The sequence below is a fragment of the Asparagus officinalis genome, chromosome 3 (genome assembly GCF_001876935.1).
Source record: "Asparagus officinalis chromosome 3, Aspof.V1, whole genome shotgun sequence".
NCBI classification, from domain to species: Eukaryota; Viridiplantae; Streptophyta; class Magnoliopsida; order Asparagales; family Asparagaceae; genus Asparagus; species Asparagus officinalis.
Window position 1 is genome coordinate 39,548,920 of NC_033796.1, and position 22,014 is coordinate 39,570,933.

Consider the following 22,014-nt stretch of genomic DNA (forward strand, 5'->3'; position numbering starts at 1 on the left):
AAGAGCTTCCTGTTAGTAGTGGCGTGGAAAGAGGCTCTTGAGTCGATAACCCAAGAATCCGAGTCGCTATCCATAGCAAGGATCAAAGCATCCTACACGATATGAGCCTCCTGTTCACCCGCATCCTTCTTTGGACTCTTGCAGACTGAAGACATATGACCCTCCTGGCCGTAGTTCCAACACTTCCCTTTGATAGGCCTAACCTTCTAGTTTGGCCTCTTCTTCAACTTCGACCGATTCCTGTTCTGGTTCCCTTTCTTCTGGCTTCTGCCTCTTTGTTTGAAATTTAGGGCTGAACCTGAACCTTCTAATTCTGACGATTTCCTTCTAACCTCCTCGGATAGAATCATGCTAACCACCTTACTCGGCTTCAACTTCTCTTTTCCCGCTGAATTTCTGATTGCTGTCACACAACCTGCCTAACTGTCCGGCAACTGCGATAGTAACAATAGGGCCTGTACTTCGTCATCAAACGTGATGTCTACGGAGATAATCTGACCAACAATCATGTTGAACTCGCTGAGATGCATCGTAAAGGACCGTCCTTCTGCCATCTTGAGGTTGAAAAGAGTCTTGACGAGATGCACCTTGTTTGCTGCCGACGGTTACTCGTACATCTTCGCGAGCGCTTCCAAAGCCCCACCGTCGTCTTCTCCTTCAAGATATTGTGGGCTACTGATTTGGCCAGCGACAACCGGATTTGCCTTAGAGCCTTCCTATCCAGTATCTCCCAATCACCATCTGACTCCTCTTTCTTTTGTCCCTTTTCCTTGCCCATCAGCGAGCGATACAAGTCCTTCTGGTATAAATAGTCCTTCATCCGCGACTTCCGGTAGGCGAAGTCTGAGCCGTCAAACTTCTCGATCTTTGATTTGATTTCCTCTGCCATGGCTTTCACAAAAATTGCTGAATGAAGCTCTGATACCAGTTGTTGGGGATTCGAAACAATCAAATCGAACCCTTGCCCTTCCGGACCTTGTGTTGAAAGTAGGAAAGTAGAAAAATTCACCACAAATAAAGATCAAAACTTGTAGAAATAATAAAGGAGACGAACACACAGATTTAACGATGTTCGGCAACGTGCCTACGTCCTCGGGAGCCACACCACACAATTCTTTTATTAATTGAAGAAGAAATACAAGCTCTCAAACTAGGGTTTTATCTCTCTGAGATTCTCTCTCTTTTTCTGTCGTCAAAAGCTCTCTTTTTCGTGTTCTACTAAACCCTAAAACGTTTATATATATATATATATATATATATAACCGCAGACTCACGGTCGACCGTGGATCTGTCTGACAGTTTTTCTTCATCGTTTTGATTCCAGCTTGGCTTCAAACTTTGGGTCTACACTTTAGACTAACAATGGTAACTCCCTTTTTTGTTAGCAAACATATGCCACGACTTGTTTCTCCTCTGCTGTATCATCAATATGCATATTAGATATTGTCTCTCTTATCCAAGTTCTGCTGCTTGGATCTACGTCAGACGCTCTAATGGTGCGTGGTAACTCCCTTTTTTGTTAGCAAACATATGACGGACGACTAGTTTCTCCTCCGTTGTATCATCAATATGCTTTGTGTTAGTAGATATATATGTGTTTATTAGTCCAAGATTTAGATCACTACAGTGATCTAATATGTTTATTAGTCCTATACACACACTCACACTCACACAAACACACACACACATACATACATATGTGTGTGTTTTTGTTAGTCCGACATATCAGATCACTACAGTGATAAACTCTAATTCTAGCTTGACAAATCTCGTGTGTTCAACTAGTGTAAACGAGTCAGATCCAGAATCTTCAACAAATTAACTAAAGCAGCAAAATACGTTCCAACTTAATTTAATTAATAATGCCACCGAAATTGAGTTAATAAAGTCGGGGGGAAAAATCATTTATAAGTATTAAAACATGCAATTAACGGACCTAAGTTGCAGAATGTCCGGCACCTACCATATTTAACTGCTCTCCTCTTTCTCCGACTGTCCTCACAAAAAAGTAACCCCCCCTCGCCTTAACCTGCATCGCCTACGTGGCTTCTCAGACAAAGACACCGGAACAGTAACAATTTAGTTAAAGGGAAGCGAAGGAGCGGCAGACCGCAGGGCGGGCAGCATATAAAGTCCGCGCAAACTTAGGACAAGGTTGGAACCCTCCGCTGTTCTCTCGATCAAATTAGTGTCATAAAAATTCTTCCCCCTTCTTGTTTGGATTTTGAGCCCAAAGTTAATAAAATTGGATGAGGTAAGGTCACCGGCGGTGAGGACAAGAGATGAGCATCGAGAAGAATAATGTGGCCAAGGGCGATGTGGAGGCGGAGATGAGAATCGAGAAGAATAATGTGGCCAAGGGCGATGTGGAGGCGGAGGCGGAGGCGGAGGAGAATAATGTGGCCAAGGCATGGTCGCCGGCGGGGTCCAATATGGATGGGCCCTACAGCTTTCTCTCCTTACTCCTTATGTCCAGGTTTTGAACTAATTCCGTTTCAAATTTATTATGGTTTTTACCGACATATAATGACTCTTACATGTTGTATCGTGTATATGTTTATGATCTGATAGGATTTTATTGTATGATCTATGCGTCTTGCTCCGGTTATGACCCCGCAATAAAATCTCATTTACTAATTCAACCAACAAAAAAATTAAAAAAAATAAAAAAAAATATAGAATTTGGGTTTTACCCATCTCAAAATCAATCTTGTCTGCAGATTTAGCTCGAATACATTCTTCGTAAAATAATGTCGTGCAGCACTGCTAAATTTGAGACTGAAAAGGAACAGAATGACAAAAAGATCTTCACTCTGTCTATTAGAAAAAAAGAATTTGCTCTTTTTTGGAGATACAAATCTAATATGAGTCCATGAGAGAATGTATAGGTATATTAGCATATTCAGATTTGAAAGTTAGATCAGGCTGAGGATTATTAATTCGGACTCAGATTTTTTTCTTGAATTTCAATTTAGAGTGTTATTCATTTCGGATTAGAATTTGAATTTAAATTTATGGTGTTATTAGTTTAGGATCAGAATTTAGATTTGAATGTAAGGTATTATTGGTTTAGGACTAGAATTTGGATTTGAATATGTGTTATTGGAACTAGGATTCGAATTTAAATTAAAGGTGTTACTAGTTGTCTAGGATTATTACTAAGACTAGGATTTCAAAATCCACACTGCAATCCAACTCTACAATTTTTAATGGTAAAATTTTAAGAGAAAGTAAAGGTTAAATTTGGTGGATTGTGATATATGGATTTTCTCTCTCCTCTTCTTTTTACTTATTTAAATGTTTAATATAATTCAAATTAAATATATATAATTTAAAAAATTATATATTTCTAGTTTATTATATATATTAGCATTGAATGTATTTAATTTTAAAATATTTTAATCAGCTCCTATAAATTTGTTTGATTCATTAATAAAGTATATTTAATATTATTTAATTATTTAATATGTTTAATAATTAATATTAAATAATATATGTTTATTATTTAATATTTCTTAAATTCATAAATGTTTAATATTATATCACATACTTTTTGTTTTTATTTAAACATTAGATATGAAATATATTAAATACATTATTATTAAATATATATGATAATTAAAATTTTAATATATTAAGTAATAAAAATGTTTAATATTAAATCATTCAAATAGTTTATGTCAAATGTTTAATAGAATATATATTTAATATTTACTTATTTAAGTATACAAATTAGTTTTTATATGATCGAACACTAGTTATTTTTTATATACTTGAACACTAATTATTTTCATTTATGTGTTTGAACACTAGTTATCTTCTTTTATGTAGCATCATTTAAACTAGGGGTGTCCGAAGCCCGCTAGAGCCGGGCAAAACAAGGCCGGACCCGCCGGCCCGAGGGTACTGGCCGGGCCTGACGGCCGGGCTCCGGACAGCTGGTTCTTTTTGGGTTTTTTAAATTTTTTAATTTTATTTTATCTCTGTAAATTTTCAATAATACGTAACTAAAAATTAAATACAATTTTAATAAAAAAAATCATATTATTATTTATTAATCATTTGAAATTACATAAATTATAAATACAAAAAATTATAAAAATTAAAATGATAAAATAACTTATGTTAGCGCGCACCTACTTATCTATATCACTATCATTTGTAACTATTTTTAAAATAATTTATTACAAATTTTCAGCTAAGAAATAAAAATTACAATTTGATGAATATTGTTTACTCTTTATATCCATCTGCTAGTCCCAACTCTTCAAATTTATCTTCAATACCAGCCATATGATCGATGCCTTGCGTTCTCTTCTCGTACCTCCACCAATATTGTAAGCACATGACCGCCTGTACAGTATACGGATCTAACGATGTCCTGTGGTCGTTGATCAAATATCCTACTTTGCTGAAGGCAGATTCCGAAGCTACCGTGGAAACCTGCACTGTTAGTAAGTCACAAACCATGATTGAAAGTATAGAATATGAAACTGTTCCATATACTTTCCACCATTGTAAAATATCTAAACTATTATTTTGACATTTAACTAAAGATGTAATTAAATATTGATCAATTTCAAAAACATCCGTTGATGATCTAAGTCCAGATTCACCTGTTAGCTCAGCTATCATTATATACATATCAAAACCTATACTTTTGCCCTGACTTGAGCTCATAGAAGTAGAAGTTGTAGACTGATATGTAGCTATATCATATTTAACTGTGTACTCATCATATAATATTTGAAAATAATTTCTAATAGTATTATGATGAGTAGTAGCAGTAATAGTTTGACCATCATCAATGTCTATAATCATATTACCATACAATGAATGTAACAAATTTTGAAGGCTAATATCCTTCAAATACTGATCAATAAGAACCCCAAACCAAAAATAATAGGAATAAGCATAAAATATTTATTAAATTTACTTTCTATTTAAAAAATTATATTTCCAAAATAATTATCCATACGATATTTATTAAAAAAAATTTGAATATTTAAAACTCGTAAAGCAGCTAAAGTAATAGTTGGATAACAACAGCCATATAATAACATTGTAGTATCATAAAAAACTTGTAACATCTCTTTTAAATTATTTATAACTATTCATTCATCTTCAGTTATTCCATACACACTACCAGAGCTAGAACTATAAGTATAAAAAGCAATAAAATTATTTATAATTTCTTTATATTCTATTGCTACACTTAACATTACATATGTGGAATTCCATCTATGGTCAACATCTTTTGGAATTAGTCTGAGTTTTATATTTTTTCTTTTATAGAATAATTTTTACTTTTTAATTCTTTATTCAGAAGCATTATGAGCATAAGCTACTGACCTAATATTTTCTATCATAGATTTAATTTCACAAAATACACTTTGAACAATTAAAATTAAAATATGACAGACACACCTAATATGAAAAAACCACCACGACATGGCAATAGCAGAGATGTTTTGATATAATTAACAGCTATATTATTATTATTTGCATTATCTAGTAAAAAAGAAAATATTCTTTCTGATATTTCTAATTTTGTAAGTTCTTCAATTATTAAATTTGCAAAATTAATACCAGTATGCGATTCTTCAAATGCAATAAAATAAATAACTCTTTTTAAATATTTACCAATTTTCATCAATCCAATGTGTTGTGATACATAAATAACTAGTTTGTGCTTTAGATATCCAAATATCAGAAATTAAAAAAAATTTACAGTTTAAACTTTGAAAATAAGAAATTATTTTTTATTGTTCCTCCTGATAATATTTTAAAACATCACGTTGATAAGTTTGACGAGAAAGTTTTGTAAATGCGGGGTAAAAACCATCTGTAAATAAATCTTCAAATTCATAATCTTCTACTAATTTAAAAGGAAGATTTTTAAGAATGATAAACCTGATGACACATTTTTTGGCTCGGACTACGTCATAATTCCAACTACCAAGACTATCAGAAGATGAGGATTGGGAGAACATAGATTGTCGGATATCACCTTAAGGCATCTGAACTTTGTTATGTTTATCTAAATGATGTTTGAGGTGGTTGGTGCCGCTTTTATGATGAGCTTGGAAAATATGACCGCACAACGCATATTTAGCCTTCTGGGTGAGAAGCCTGCCATGTTCATCTCTGGTGACGTCTATCTTCTCGAAAAAATTCCACACATCGGATCTCGGCCTTTTAGGAGCTCTTAGTGTAGTAGAATCGCCGCCACTGGATTCGGGATCAATATCGGTAGGAGTATGAGGAGTAGTTGTACCTCCTGTAGTAGGATGACTCATTTGGGGAGTTGGGTTTTGCCCTTCATAATCAGATGAGGAAGCTATTTGATTGAAGAATTAGAGAGATAAAACAATTATTAGAGAGTATAAGAGAGTATTAGAGAGAAGCATATGAGTTTTGGATGAGAAAAACAAATGAAATTTTTTTTCTATTTATAGAGGCAGCCCCCTAAATAAATGACCAAAATACTCTCAAATTTTTATCGTTTTTGGGGATATTTTGGTCAAAAGGCCAAAATGGCCGTTTATGGCCATTACAACCGGGTCTGGTTGAAGTGTTTTCAACCTAAACCGCCCGAACCAACCGAGTATTTAAGCAATAAATTCATAATACAATTGATTTGCTACCCATATACCCATTAAGTTTGAACCCGTTTAGATAGAATCCCTATCGATTCTGATGTTTCATCTCCCTTCCTCTTTCCTCTCACTCTTCAGCAACTGAAAGAGTTGGGCCATTGACGACATCTCGTCCAACTCCAAAACGTCTCATTTAGCAAATCACTCTCTACTTGTGCTGGTTTCCATCACCATAGCCAAACCATCCTCTCAAGACCCATCTTCTACCTTGAAATAGACCCCCAGTTGAAGATGATGTTAAAACCCTAATTTTGATTTTCTCTAGGCTAGAAGAAATAATCGATTTTAAACTTGTTTTTGTGTTTGATTTGATACTATCAAATACTCTCAGTTTGATTTTGTGCAGTTGCTGATAGATTTTTCTGGGCATTATCAAGAACATGATTTACTAATTTTTTTGTCTTGTCAAACATGTTTCTGGTCATTCGTAAATGATATTCTAATTATCTAATTTATTTGATTATTTTCATGCCTCATACAAGCTATCGTCTAGAGCATTTGATTATTGTCAAGCTTCATATATAGCTAATTTCATAAGCTATGAAACTAAATACTCAATCTTCCTTTTTAATATTATGCATTCACATTACTCTTTCAGCTTATTGAAACAGGGTTCAGTTCCAATTTTCATAGCAAAAATTGAAAGAAGGTATTTGCTCTTGATTATTAACAGAGCAAAATAAAAGTTGTATGGTAAATAATTAAGCATGGATAATTTTTTAAGGGAAAAATGCTTCCAGCCCCCAAAAGCCAAAAAAACATGCTCCCCAAAGACTTTGTCAACGAGTGCTTTACCCCCAAAAATAAAGATTTTGTTCTCTGAACCCCCAAAACACAAAACCCAAGAGATTAAAATATGTGAAGACTATGATATCATTCTCTCTCTCTCTTTTATCATGATGTACTGAGATGATAGTTGAAATGATTGATGAGGATTATTTTATTATTTTTATTTTTTATTATTTTCGTTGTTGATGAGGGGAACTAACTGTTTGTATTGGAAGATTGTTAAAGTTACAGGTTAATTGATAATGTTATAAGTTAATTGTTAAGGTTACTGGTCAATTGTTAAGGTTATGGATCCATTCTCTCTCTCTCTCTCTCTCTCTCTATCATGATATTACTGTGATGATGTTAAAATGATTGAAGGGGATTGTTATTTTATTATTTTTGTTTTTTGTTATTTTCGTTGTTGATGAGAAAACTAATTGTTTTTGTTTGTATTGGGAGATTATAAGGTTACGAGTTAATTGTTAAGGTTACGGGTTAATTGCTAATGTTACAGGTCAGTTGTTAAGGTTATGGATCGGTTGTTAAGGTTACGGGTCAATTGTTAAGATTATGGGTCAATTGTTTAGGTACAGGTTGGTTGTGAAGGTTACACGTTAGGATATATATGTATATATATTTTGAGTGGAATTAATACTTTAGGTCACTTGACCTAGTGGTAAAGTTTGGGAGTTTGGACAAGAGGTTAGGGGTTCAAACCCCTACAACCATAATATTTTTAGAATATTCGTTGTTAAGGATAATGTGTGACGCCCCTAGTTTCAACAAGGCTGCAGTCCAAGGTAAAACCAAGAATGTCAAACCTGTCATGCACTACATCGTGCAATAGCATGTTTCACCATCACATTTACTATCTATCTAGTAGAATCAAGAACAGGTATAGATACAAAATAGGCTAGAGAAAATATACAGAAGAAATACTAAACGACAGATATTCTGAAGAAATCATCACCACTGAAATAAATAGATAAATCTCTGAGAGAAATAATATTTGACTGAATACAAGTGTCTCGACATAGGAAATCAAATGAAATGACATTTAGGCACATCGCCTTTACAAAACTAGAATGATAACTCAAATGTTCATAAACACATCTACTGTGGAGTTCTGACATAAACTACTAACAATATAGATAAATAACTGCTAAAGCAATTCCATCAACATACGGGTCTCCGTGAACCTGGCGTGTTACCTGAAAGGGGGAAACAATGAGCGTAAAGCGCTAGCAAGTAACATCTCAACCAACCCCAGGGGGAAGGGCTAGAAGAAAGAAAAATAGTTGTTAATACATATAGATAAGTAACATCTCAACCAACCCCAGGGGGAAGGGCTAGAAGAAAGAAAAATAGTTGTTAATACATATAGATAGTCAATCATCTACTCCGAAAGCTAGAAGAAAGAAAAATAGTTGTTAATACATATAGATAGTCAATCATCTACTCCGAAATAAAATGGTGGATTGATATTTAAAAATTTACAACACGAGCATATGTACGTCTCCTGTTAGCTCAAATTATAAATAGCTAAATACCAAATCTCAAAAAAACTACAACGTGGAGCAATAAATAAATATACCTCCATCTCCAACCATAATATCAATGACCTGTCAGATGTCAAATACGTGCCCAACTCGTGGACTGAAATAGGTAAATGTCCAATACATAAACTGCAAAAGCTTAAAGTTCAACACGAGGACTGTAATAGATTATAGTCCAACACGAGGACTTCTAATAGATTATAGTCCAACACGAGGACTTCAATGGATTATAGTCTAACACGAGGACTTCAATGAATTATAGTCCAACACGAGAACTTCAACATGAAAATAATATAAAAAAGCAGCATATTTACTACTCACTCTCATGCCTCGGTGAATGAATCTAAAACTCGTGTCTGTAGTCAACTCATATACACAAATCCCGGTGTATTATAATCCCGTATAACCTAGGTGTCTCGTCAGCCACACAAACTTATGCAACAACACGAACATGCAGAAAATTCCCCAGCGGTCGACCGCGAAGAAACATAAACCTTTTCTACAGGTTTCTGCTCCTCGAGGTTGATTCAAAAGTCATTATGCGACGATTCTATATACTACAAATCCTATATACGTGATTTAGCATTTCTAGAATATGTAAAAAATACAATATAATTACTATAGACAAAAAGAAACATTTTTAAACACATGTATGCATGTCGACACGTTTGAAAACAATTATCTTTCTTTTAAAACTCTTGTTAGGAAAATTTTTAGATCTAGATTTGCATTAAGAAATTCATGGGTGATCTTTATTAACTGAAAACTTATTCTTTTTACAACATACAATATAAAGATTTATCTTTATACATAAAATAGCATTTTAGGCTCATAAAACACAGGAAAAACTTTATTTAAAACGTTTAAAATATAGGTGTAGGATTGGACGAGATGAAACTCGCTTGAGGGGTGTTGATGAACTCCCAAAAACGAGTGAGAACGATCCTCCTTCGCTGAACATCGATGGATCTCGCGTTAGCTTCTCCAAAATCCTCCAAGAGTTGCCAAAGAAAGGGGGTTTAGGGTTTGAGAGAGATGAAGAGAGAGGAGGGGGCTAAGGCTATTAGGGTTTAAAAGAGGGTTCTGAGAGCTTCAAAACGGATATATATACTTAGGTATGCTTCCGGGTTCGGTATAAACAAAACCAACCCGAAATAGAGATAATCCTGGCGTCTGCACACCCAGCAGTCGACCGTATAGAAACCTGCACACAGGCTGAGGTTCGGTATATTGGCCATAACGTTCTCGTCCGACCTCCAAATAAGGTGATTTAAGATTTGTTAGAAATCTATTGAAAAGACCTACAACTTTGATCTTTTACACTTTCTTTGATTCTAACTGTATTAGTACGTAAAATATAAAAACTCATAACTGGTCATAAATCTCAGATTTCTCTTTTGGCCTTTGTGCATGTCTTGCATAAATCTCAGATTTCTCTTTTGGCCTTTGTGCATGTCTTGCACATATGCACTCATATATTCATAAATATATATTGAATTGATCTCAAATTTGGCCTTTGTGCATGTCTTGCACATATGCACTCATATATTCATAAATATATATTGAATTGATCTCAAATTAATTCTTATCATATTAAAACATCAAAATATATTATTTTTTACCATATAACATATTTATTATTATTTATCATAAAATATTCAAAATTTTAGGGTTTTACATAATGGTTGATTGTGAATGTTACGGATTGGTTGTTAAGGTTACGGGTTTGTTATTAAGATTACGAGTTTGTTGTTAAAGATGTGCGTTGGTTGTGAATGTTACGCTTTGATTGTAAAGTTAACCTACACAACAAATCCGTAACCTTAACAACAAACCCGTAACCTTCACAACCAACCCGTTACGAGTTTTTAGAATATTCGTTGTTAAGGATAATGGTTGGTTGTAAAGGTTACGGGTTGGTTGTGAAAGTTACAGGTTGGTTGTTAAGGTTACGGGTTTGTTATGTAGGTTAACTTCACAACCAAAGCGTAACATTCACAACCAACGCATATGCTTAACAACAAACCCGTAACCTTAACAACAAACCATTATCCTTAACAACGGATATTCTAAAAATATTGTGACTGTAGGGGGTTTGAACCCCTAACCTCTTTGTCCAAACTCCCAAACTTTACCACTAGGCCAACTGATCCAAAGTATTCATTCCACTCAATATATATATATATATATATATATATATATATCCCAACATGTAACCTTAACAACCAACCCATAACCTTAACAACTGACCCATAACCTTAACAACCGATCCGTAACCTCAACAACCGATCCATAACCTTGGCAACTGACCTGTAACATTAGCAATTAACTCGTAACCTTAATAATTAATCCGTAACCTTAACAATCTCCCAATACAAACAAAAACAATTAGTTTTCTCATCAACAATAAAAATAATAATATAACAATCCCCTTCAATCATTTTAATATCATCACAGTAACATCATGATAAAGAGAGAGGGAGAGAGAAGCGATCCATAACCTTAACAATTGACCCGTAACCTTAACAATTAACTCGTAACCTTAACCATTAACCCGTAACTTTAACAATCTCCCAATACAAACAGTTAATTCCCCTCATCAACAACGAAAATAATAAAAAATAAAAAAAATAAAATAATCACCATCAATCATTTCAACTATCATCTCAGTACATCATGATAAGAGAGAGAGAGAGAGAGAGAGAGAGAGAGAAGAGTATTATGATCTTCACATATTTTAATCTCTTGGGTTTTGTGTTTTGGGGGCTCATAGAACAAAATCTTTATTTTTGGGGGGGCAAAACACCCGTTGACAAAGTCTTAGGGGGGGAGCATGTTTTCTTGGCTTTTGGGGGCTGGAAGCATTTTTCCTTTTTTTAAATAATTTTATGTCAACTAACAGTCCACCTAACATGAAATAAAATCTCCTTAATTTGAATATGTCACACCCAAATCAGAACTGAACAAACCAAATCGAACCAAAACCGAACCGCACCGAACCGATTTGCAACGGTTCAGTTCGGTTTTGAATTATAAGTGGTTCGGTTCGGTTTAGCAAAATTTGACCAAAAACCGACCCGACCGACCATTTACACACCCCTAGTGTTAGCCCCCACTAGGGGGTGTTTTGAGGATTGGGATCCTCTACTAATGGATTCTCTACTAATATCTCCTAATAAAGAGATCCTGACTTTTGATTTATCAATTAAAGGTCAAGATCTCCTCATGAGCAAAAGTAAGGGGTCCCCTTACTTTTGCTCATGAGGAGATCTTGACCTTTGATTGATAAATCAAAGACCAAGATTCCATTAGGAGATATTAGGAAACTCTTCATTAGTAGAGGATCCCAATCCGTGTTTTGAAAGGATGCTACTTGACAAATGCTAAATCTTTTTGCAAATTTATGAAGACACATGGCCCCATATACCCCTGCATTTACATTCTTTCTTTGTTATGGACCACCTTTCTAAGTGGATACTACGTTTTAATTTTTGCAAAATCATCCCTCAACTTTTCATTCTGTCTTCTTTCGTAGACTATGGCCGTGAACATTTTGTATACTCAAGATTTTGTATTCTCATTGATGTTCTTTTCCATCTCACCTGTATCGGTGCAGACACTTGGTCTATCGCATACCATGTCTTCTCTCATGTGGCTTTGTGGCCCCCTAGCAGGATTTATTGTAAGTGTTCAATTTCATATTCTATCTTACACTTATTTGCAGAAATTATATGATACTAATAAATTTTTGTTTCTATGTTTTCACTTCAGGTTCAGCCTTGTGTTGGTTTGTATAGTGATAAATGTCGGTCAAATTTGGGAAGGAGGAGGCCGTTCATAATAGCTGGATGTCTTCTTATTTGTGTAGCGGTGGGTACCAGTTAATAAATCTTTAGTAAGTCTTTGTGTTGTTCTACGTACGTGTTAGTTTTATCTTATTATCATAAAATTGTTGTCTCAGGTTGTTATAATTGGTTTTTCTTCCGATATTGGCTATGCCTTGGGCGACACAAAAGAGGATTGCAGGTGAAACTTTTTTTTCCCCCCCCTTCGCCTCTCTTAATTCTCTCGGATATTTGTAAGAGAAATTGCTTTAGTGAAGGAGAAAAGAGATTAACCTTTGATCAAATATCTAACATCAAACATTTATATATGCAGCGTTTATCACGGTGCTCGGTGGAAAGCAGCACTTACATTTGTTGGTGGGTTTTGGGTGTTGGACTTTGCAAACAATGCAGTACAGGTAATCCTAAGGTTAAGCTACTTTGTAAGTTCTAGCTTCAATCCATAAATTTTTGTTTACCTATAATTCTGAAGTTCAACAGGGCCCAGCTAGAGCTTTGATGGCTGATCTCTCAGGTTGATGTATACTACATTTCTTAGTGATTAATTTTCTATAAACTGTGAATTTAAGCTGATACGTTTTTCCTTTGCAAAATAGGCCGTTTTGGATGCAATGCAGCAAATGCAATATTTGCAACTTGGATGGCTATTGGCAATATCCTTGGATATTCTTCAGGTTCAACCGGTGAATGGCACAAGTATGTACATATTCTAGTTCTGTTCAATAAAATGATCTGATTTGTGTAAGTAATCATCTTTGTTATTTCGTTTTGTTTTAATTAAGTTTGTCTTGTTTTGGTTACTCAAACCTTTGGCAGCTGGTTTCCTTTCCTCAGGACGAGAGCATGTTGTGATGCGTGTGCAAATTTGAAGGGAGCGTTCTTGGCAGCGGTGGTTAGTAACCTACTTGTGGGATTTATTCTCGTTTTACACTCAAATAGTTTTCTCTGTTTTATTTGTACTTTTTTGATAATAATATTAAACAAGGATAGATTTCCGCGTACCCCCAAAGTTTTGCCACTGAATAACCCCCTCAAACATTTTCAATTTTTCAACATACCCCAGCTCCGACCTGGAAAACCCCCAATTTTTTCAACATATATACCCCTAACAGTTAACATTATTTTCAGAAAACCCCAAGCTTTCAACATTATTTGAAAGAAAGCCCTCATATCTAAAGTACGATGAACTAGGCACGCTCATTTATTTGTTTTATGTTGAGAAATATTAATCTCATGGTTGATCTCTGCGTCTCCTAATTATAACGAACACTGATCCTTGATGGCCAAACAACAGATATTTCTCCTCATAAGCATGACGGTGACGATAATCCTCGCGAAAGAAGTGCCTCTACGCAGCACTCCTGGAAAAGGTGAAGATCAGGCTGCAAAATTCCTTGATATTTTCAAAAGTATGAAAAACCTGCCTCCGGGAATGCCTACGGTTCTTCTGATCACGTCTCTCACTTGGGTATGAAACTTATATGGATTTTATCATCCCATGTACGTAAGTTTGTAGTTGCAAAATAGTTTATTATAAGGTGTTCAATGTTTTCAATTTTATGGCTTCCAGTTGTCATGGTTCCCTTTCATCCTGTTTGACACTGACTGGATGGGCCGTGAAGTCTTCCATGGGGATCCAAAGGGAACTCAGGCTCAGATTGATGCGTTTGATAGAGGGGTTAGATCGGGTGCATTTGGTTTGCTATTGAACGCGGTAAGCACGTACAACAACATCATCAAATGCTTTATCCTAAAATTTTGAAATATCAGTTACATGAATCATTTTCTTTCATTCAGTTCGATTACCTTCTTTATTAATTTGTCATTACCACATCCTTCTTAATTTTTTTTTCTTGGGTGGTGGGTGGGGGGGGGGGGATAGTGGTCTAATCGGGGGTATGAGCTTCAAATTAGAGACTAGAACCAATTGTTTTACTCCTCCCAAAGGCAATAGAGAAGATCACAGATATGCGGGATGAGCCAGATTTTTATCTGTTAATTAAGAAAAACCTGCATTTTCAAAACTTAACCCGTTTCAGGGCTCTGTCCATAGATCTAAGTCTGGTCTGTATTAACCTTGCTCCACACCAATAGAAGACCTTATATCCTTTATCCTGAAAAGAACCAACTACGAAATCTTGATGAACTCTAGCCTTATCCAAATACATGAAGTTACAAAGAATCAAAGGCACAAACCTAACAGATTTCAGTCATGTTCTCTGACTCGTAGACCTACCTCCACTCCTGCTTGCTCTATTACTTATATTCTTATCACTTATATAATTAATTGGTGAACTTAGGATGCTCACCTATACTGACTCTGGATCTCTTAATGTTCTATTATTTTAGATTGTTCTTTGTGTCGGTTCTTTCCTGGTCACACCCTTGTGTCAAAAACTCACCCCGAGAATCGTGTGGGTGATGAGCAACTTCATGGTATGCGTCGCGATGATTGCAACGACGATCATCAGCGAGTGGTCGTTGGATAAATATCACGGTGGACGAGATAGCCCATTTATTGGACCAGATGGAAATGTGAAAGCAGTGGCTTTGTTTGTCTTTGCAGCTCTCGGTTTCCCCATGGCTGTTAGTATACTGAATATTTAAGTTATCTGATTGTTGAATTCACTAGGATAAATTGCTGACAGGATGAAATTCTATTGCTTGTAGGTTTTATTTAGTGTTCCTTTTGCAGTGACAGCCTCATTAGCTGCTAACCAAGGAGGTGGCCAAGGTTTGTTGAGAGTAGTGTTTTTATGCATACGATTAATTGCACATAGACCCCCTTTAGTACCCGTTTGTTCTGAGCTTACTACCCCGCTACCTTTGTTATTGCTGATAGATCGCGTGAGAATTTTTTTTTTCTCTTTTACCCTCAGGGATTCCACTTGTTAAAAAAAAGAAAAAAAGAGGGAAAAAACGATTCGCTTTCATTGAGGGTAAACGAGTAAAACAAATTCACTTAGATGGTATGTATGCAAAAATAAAACTAGAGGGGCCGTAAGTTCAGAACGACTATACTACAAATGGCTTATCCGCAATTTTAGTACTAACTGTTTTACTTGCTTTAGTTTCCTTAAGTGTGGGCTTTTGATGAGTTTTGCTATCTTGCAGGATTGTGTACTGGAGTTTTAAACATCTCAATTGTGATTCCCCAGGTCAGCATCCAAACACCCATCTTGACGCTTGTATAGCATCATAGAAACAAATAAACTGAAACCCGTACTTCCTTGGCCAAGATACACAAGTTAATTATCCTCACAGTTTTAGTACTAACTGTATTTAGAAATCAAACGGTTTTTCGGTATTAAAACTCTCTAAGATAGGTTTAAATCTGAAAAGAGACTCTAATCATATGATTTTCCCACAAGTCTATCAAAACTCCTCTTTACCATTTTCCAAAGAAACAAATATTACGTGGAAGAAACGCAAAGAAAGGATCCAAACACTATTCCTACCATCATGTTAACCACAGTGGATTCAAAAAATAAATTTTTACATGATTTAAGAAACTCGTTGATAAAACACGCGTATAATAATAACGCTAAAGCTGATGGTTTGTTTGTGCAGATTGTTGTGGCTCTCGGTGCAGGCCCATGGGACAAAGTCTTTGATAAGGGAAACACCCCGGCATTTGCTCTCGCAGCTGCCATCGCCTTTCTGAGCGGGGTTTTGGGACTTTTCATGCTTCCCAAGCTTTCAAAATCCGACTTCAAGTCTGTCGGCGTTGGGGGCGGGCACTGATATCTGGTCAATAATTTGATGAAACAATTTGAATTCCTTGTCAAAGTTCTTTTACTTTCGTCTGGATTAAGAGAGGTTGTTACTAGCATATACTTAGTTCACGGAGATCAAGAATAATGTAAAGACTGCATATTATGGAGGGTATTGTATCCTGTAGAGCCAATTACACATCGAGTCTTTACATGTAGGAGTTTCGTATTTTTCTTTTAATAATGTATCTCGTCGAGATTTTGGAACATTTATGTGAAGCTTTTAGGTCTGTGTCTTATCTCATATATTCCAAAACAATGCTTAAGTATCCACATTCATGTTTATCCTCATTTCACTCTCAATTGACGTGTATGACTACTATATTTCAGCTATTGGATGTATCTGGGAAAAAAAAAAGTTAAGGTATTTGAAGGAAAGGGGTTCATGAAGTACTAGATCTGTGTCTAATAGGAAGACGATAATTAAGAAACGTGAATTGATGTCTTCAGAAAAAAAAAAATAGATAAACTTAAGAGAAGTTTCGGACAAAATTCATACTACAGTGACCTTTCAATTTGATAGAAAATATTCAAAAGGGAAAAGCTAATGCTAAACAATATTTTGAAGTAAAATTAAGATATATGATGATCCTAAATTGAAAATGAATATATATACGCATGATGTGCATCCCTTTGGAAAGGTCGAACACGAATGCAACATATGATTGATGCGTATTATCTTTGAGAAATGTGATATGCTTTTCTAGGATATACTTTTATAAGAATCTATAACTAGATGCTTAAATAATAGTAGTGGTAGTAATAACAATACAATAACAAACAACCCCAAATCATTAGACTTGTTAAAGTAGCTAGACTTGCGTGGAATCGTCAAATGAATGTATCCGCAACACAAGGCCTTTAAAGGAGTGGAAGCTTCGGCTTTTTTGTTTATATATACTTGTAAATTTATAAGAAGCTACAACTATAACATCTCGATGTGCCCAACTAACAAGAGACACACATGTCTAGGCTTGAATAGGTAGAGAGGCCACAATTTTGCATTATGAAATGAAATGCTCTCTAACAAGAAAGAGATAGGAGAATAATTAATTTATAGCATTTGGGAGCGTTTGTATTCATTTGTGAGGCTAGAAATAATTTAGCATTACACGATATACATTTGCACATGATTGATCTATGCGTCTATCTATTTGGCGCCCTCTTTTGGGCAATTAGGCTCATGTGTCACGTTATTGGTTCGTTCTTGTCTAAAGGGGTGTTTCGTTTAATTTCTACAAATTATAGGAAATGTTTTCCACCCAAAATATGATTTCCTTATATTTCTTAAAAAATTAGAGGAAAAGTTTTGAGAAGTAAAAAATTATCCATTTTCTTGTTTTTTTTACTTTGCTTGTTTGGTTCGAAAAAAAATAGCTCATAAGTTTATAGAAAATAAAAAGATTTCCTATAATTTGTAGAAATTAAACCAAACACCCCCTAAAATTATAGAAAAGTATCAACTTTATAGAAAAGTGTCAATGTGGTGTTAGATTTCTGGGTGATTTCCGTCCATTTTGAGAGGAAATTGATTTCTGTAAATTTTGGTATTTTTTTGTACTTTACAGGAAATATTTCTGTAAATTTTTTTGAACCAAACACAGTTTACAAAAATCTATAGAAAATTTTTAATTACAGAATTGCTATTGTCAGACATTTTGAGAAAACTTTTCTATAATTAAAATTGTGCAACCAAACAACCCCAGAGCATCAAACGTCTCTGCTTCATTGACCATCAGCATTTGACCATAATTCTGTTTATCTTATATTAATGCATTCACTTATGTCAAATGTCTCACGCATGACTTGTAACATAGTTTTGTCGTACTGAAACTGAGTTGAAAAAATTGCTTATGGCATTTACATTAGTGAAAGACTGAAAGTTTTAACTTTCAAAACTAATACTAGCATAATCTCTCAGAATCCTAATCACTATTAAGCTAGCTTATAAGCTAGTTAGTTTGTCGAATGGAAAATGATTTAAGGACCCAAAATGATTTAATCACTATTGCATAATGAGTTGGTTATGCCACTCATGCCAACTCATAACCAACTCATTATGCAATAGGGAGGGGACACCTCACCTGTCCCCTCCCTTGGTCCCATATTTTGGGTCCGGATTGGGGCTCGGGCCGAGCTTGAGCACGCGGGGCTCGGGCTGGGCCTAAGCGTGCCGGGCTCCGGCCCGGCCCGGTTTTTTTGGGTTTTTAATTTTTTTTTTAAATTTTTTTCTTTACATTTTCATTAATACATAAATAAAATTTAAACAAAATTTAAAAAAAAAATCATATTAGTATTTATTAAACATTTGGGGTGCAACACTTATCAGTTTGGGCCTCATATTTCTCCTATATATGAAGAAAAAAGCAACCCTCAACTGTTCTCACGCCGACAACAAAGAGATACATACTTCACTTAGGAAATCAACCGCCCAAGGTAAATTACAAATACAAAAAAGTATAAAAATTAAAATGATAAAAATAACTTCTTTATTAATAATCTGTAAATCGTTTACAATTATAAATTTATTTGGGGAAATTGTGTCAAGACCCTAAAAGCAACATCTTCATGTGCTGCTTCACTCTTCTTCTATGTGGTTCAGCCCTAAAAAGTATGACATATTGTGCTGCAACCTTCTTTTAGCAATTATTATCTGCCAACTAAGCATAGAGAGAGGATAAAAAGTAAAAAATCCCAAAATGCTCTTATCTACTCTATTATTTCATGTTAGGTCTATTTAGAGTTCATGTTAGGTCTATTTAGAGTTCTTGTTAGGTCTAATTTCAGCTCAACTTAATTCATATTAAGTCTAATTTAATTCCTTTTAAGTCTAATTTAAATCATATTATGTCTAATTCAACTTACTTTAAGTCTAATTTAATTGGACTTAACATGAAATTAGACTTAAAAAAATTGAATTAGACTTAACATGATTTAAAGTAGACTTAAAAGGAATTTAACATGATTGAAATTAGACTTAAAATTTCATGTTAGGTCTAATAAAAGTTCGTGTTAAGTTTAATTCATGTTAGGTCTAATAAAAATCCATGTTAAGTCTAATTTCATGTTAGTTCTAATAAAAGTTTATGTTAGTTCTAATAAAAGTTTGTGTTAGTTCTATTTCATGTTCGTGTTAGTTCTAACTAATGTTAGGTCTAATTGGTGTTCATGTTAGTTCTATTTCGTGTTCGTGTTAATTCTAACTCAAATCGTGTTAGTTCTAACGCATGAATTAGAACTAACACGAATTGTGTTAGTTCTAACTCTGTTCGTGTTTGTTCTTAACTAATAAATTAGAACTAACACGAACTGAGTTAGAACTAACACAATTCGTGTTAGTTCTAATTCATGCGTTAGAACTAACATGAACTGAGTTAGAACTAACACGAACATGAAATAAAACTAACATGAACACCAATTAGACCTAACATGAGTTAGAACTAACACGAACTTTATTAGAACTAACACGAACTTTTATTAGACCTAACATGAAATTAGACTTAACACGAGTTTTTATTAGACCTAACATGAATTAGACTTAACACGAATTTTTATTATACCTAACACGAAATTTTAAGTCTAACTTCAATCATGTTAAATTCTTTTTAAGTCTAATTTAAATCATATTAAGTCTAAATTAATTTTTTAAAGTCTAATTTCATGTTAAGTCCAATTAAATTAGACTTAAAACAAGTAGAATCATCGCCACCGGATTCGGGATCAGCATCGGTAGGAGTAGGATGACTCATTTCGGGAGTTGGGTTTTGCCCTTCATATTCAGATGAGGAAGCCATTTGATTGAAGAATTAGAGAGCTAAAGCGATATTAAAGAGTATAAGAGAGTATTAGAGAGAAGTAGATGAGTTTTGGATGAGAAAAACAAATGAAAACCCCCTCTATTTATAGAGGCAACCCCCTAGACAAATGACTAAAATACCTTCAAATTTTGACCGTTTTGATGAGATTTTGGTCAAAAGGCCAAAAAAGACCGTTTATGATCGTTACGATCGGGTCTGGCCCGTCCGAGCCGGCTTTTTTCATTAAACGGTCACTTAAGTGACCGTTTGGGCTGGGCCGGGCCGGACCGAGCCTGGTGCAGGCACCGATGGGACGGCCCGAACCTAGGTCCGGAACCCGATTTGGCCTGGGCCAAACCCGGGCCCGGGTCGGGTTAGGACACCGAGCCTCAGGCCCATTTGGACACTCAGTCGAGCCAACTAAGAAATATTTTTGTTTTGTCCTACTCAATTCCATTAAAAAAATTAATCAAAATCGACCGAACCGAACTTTTGCTCCCCCCTCCATCTAATCTCTCAAGTCTCAAGAGTACGGGGCTAGAATTTCCTCACACTAGAAAAGATGAGAAAGAGATCAGAGAGATGGAACCAAATGCATGCTAGCTGTGTGTTGGTTAGGGAGCATACTCTGCAGATTATAGGACCCATCCCTAAAAGATTCCTGCACTATAAACTTTCTCTCTTTAGAAGGCTCACCACCCTAAAGTTTTACATATAAATATTTATTTTTTTATATTTTCCTAGAGTCTAGCCAGCCCATTTTTCCTTTCTTTTGTACCTTTTCTTTCTTTTATATCAAGCAACTCCCCTCCTCTTTGCCTACTAAACGATGCAATTAGACCCTCTAATAATTATCCTAATTAGCTTTCAATATTCTACCCACTCCCACAAAGAATCATACATAAAATATCACAATGCAGAAGGGAAAAGGCCAACATCTACGAAGAAAAAAATATTAATTACGTAGACATCTTAATTTAAAGGAAAAGAGGGTTTTTTCTTTCTCGTAAAATGATTATTTAGTGCAAAGTGAGATTGCTACTCTATGGGTGAATAGATTTGCTATAGTTGGAACTAATATGCAAGCCTAGAGGGAAGGGTGAACAGGTTAATTTGCTATAGTTTCTCGCTAAAACGTAGAATATGCAGAGAAAATATAGAAAAATAAAATGGAATAACCAAACCAAAAGTCAACTAAGAAACAAGCGAGATTTTTATAGTGGTTCGGATAACAATCTTACGTCCACTCTTTTTCTCACGAATGACCTTCCTTACTATGACTAGGGTTTATCTGGATCACAACCCGAATCAGTAGGCTTACAAAGACCGCATCCTAAAATCTACCCGAAACCATATCTCTCACCTAACTCCTCACAGATGAGTAACATCTAGCCATAACTAGTCCCAATCCTCAATTATCACTGTCTTGAGTACGCCATAAAAACAAGATAAACACAAACTACCAAAAAAGTTTAAGCATAAATTGAAAATACCTTAGCCCTTATTCTAGGAAAAATGTTCTTCAAAAGACTGAAGTGAAGTTTGATAAAGAAAGGGTGATGATGTTAAATCCAATGGCAGCTCTCCTTGCTGATACAATCCGAAGATGTTGA

The 22,014-nt window shown here is 34.9% G+C and overlaps 1 protein-coding gene across 1 annotated transcript; it reads left to right on the forward strand.

The window, feature by feature from the left end:
- On the forward strand, positions 2,411-16,811 carry LOC109833886 (sucrose transport protein SUT1-like). Its single transcript, XM_020401737.1, has 14 exons — positions 2,411-2,476; positions 12,603-12,668; positions 12,758-12,856; positions 12,948-13,012; positions 13,145-13,229; positions 13,312-13,345; positions 13,428-13,527; positions 13,648-13,723; positions 14,126-14,299; positions 14,402-14,545; positions 15,181-15,417; positions 15,502-15,565; positions 15,946-15,989; positions 16,402-16,811. Exons 1-14 carry the CDS (start codon positions 2,411-2,413, stop codon positions 16,573-16,575), a joined length of 1,428 nt encoding a protein of 475 aa, XP_020257326.1. The 3' UTR covers positions 16,576-16,811.

Coding starts and splice junctions, on each gene's coding strand:
- LOC109833886 (XM_020401737.1), top strand. CDS start 2,411: ATGGTCGCCGGCGGGGTCCAATATGGATGGGCCCTACAGCTTTCTCTC. Junction 12,857..12,947: donor GTCTTCTTATTTGTGTAGCG/GTGGGTACCAGT, acceptor TTGTTGTCTCAG/GTTGTTATAATTGGTTTTTC. Junction 14,300..14,401: donor TGATCACGTCTCTCACTTGG/GTATGAAACTTA, acceptor TATGGCTTCCAG/TTGTCATGGTTCCCTTTCAT.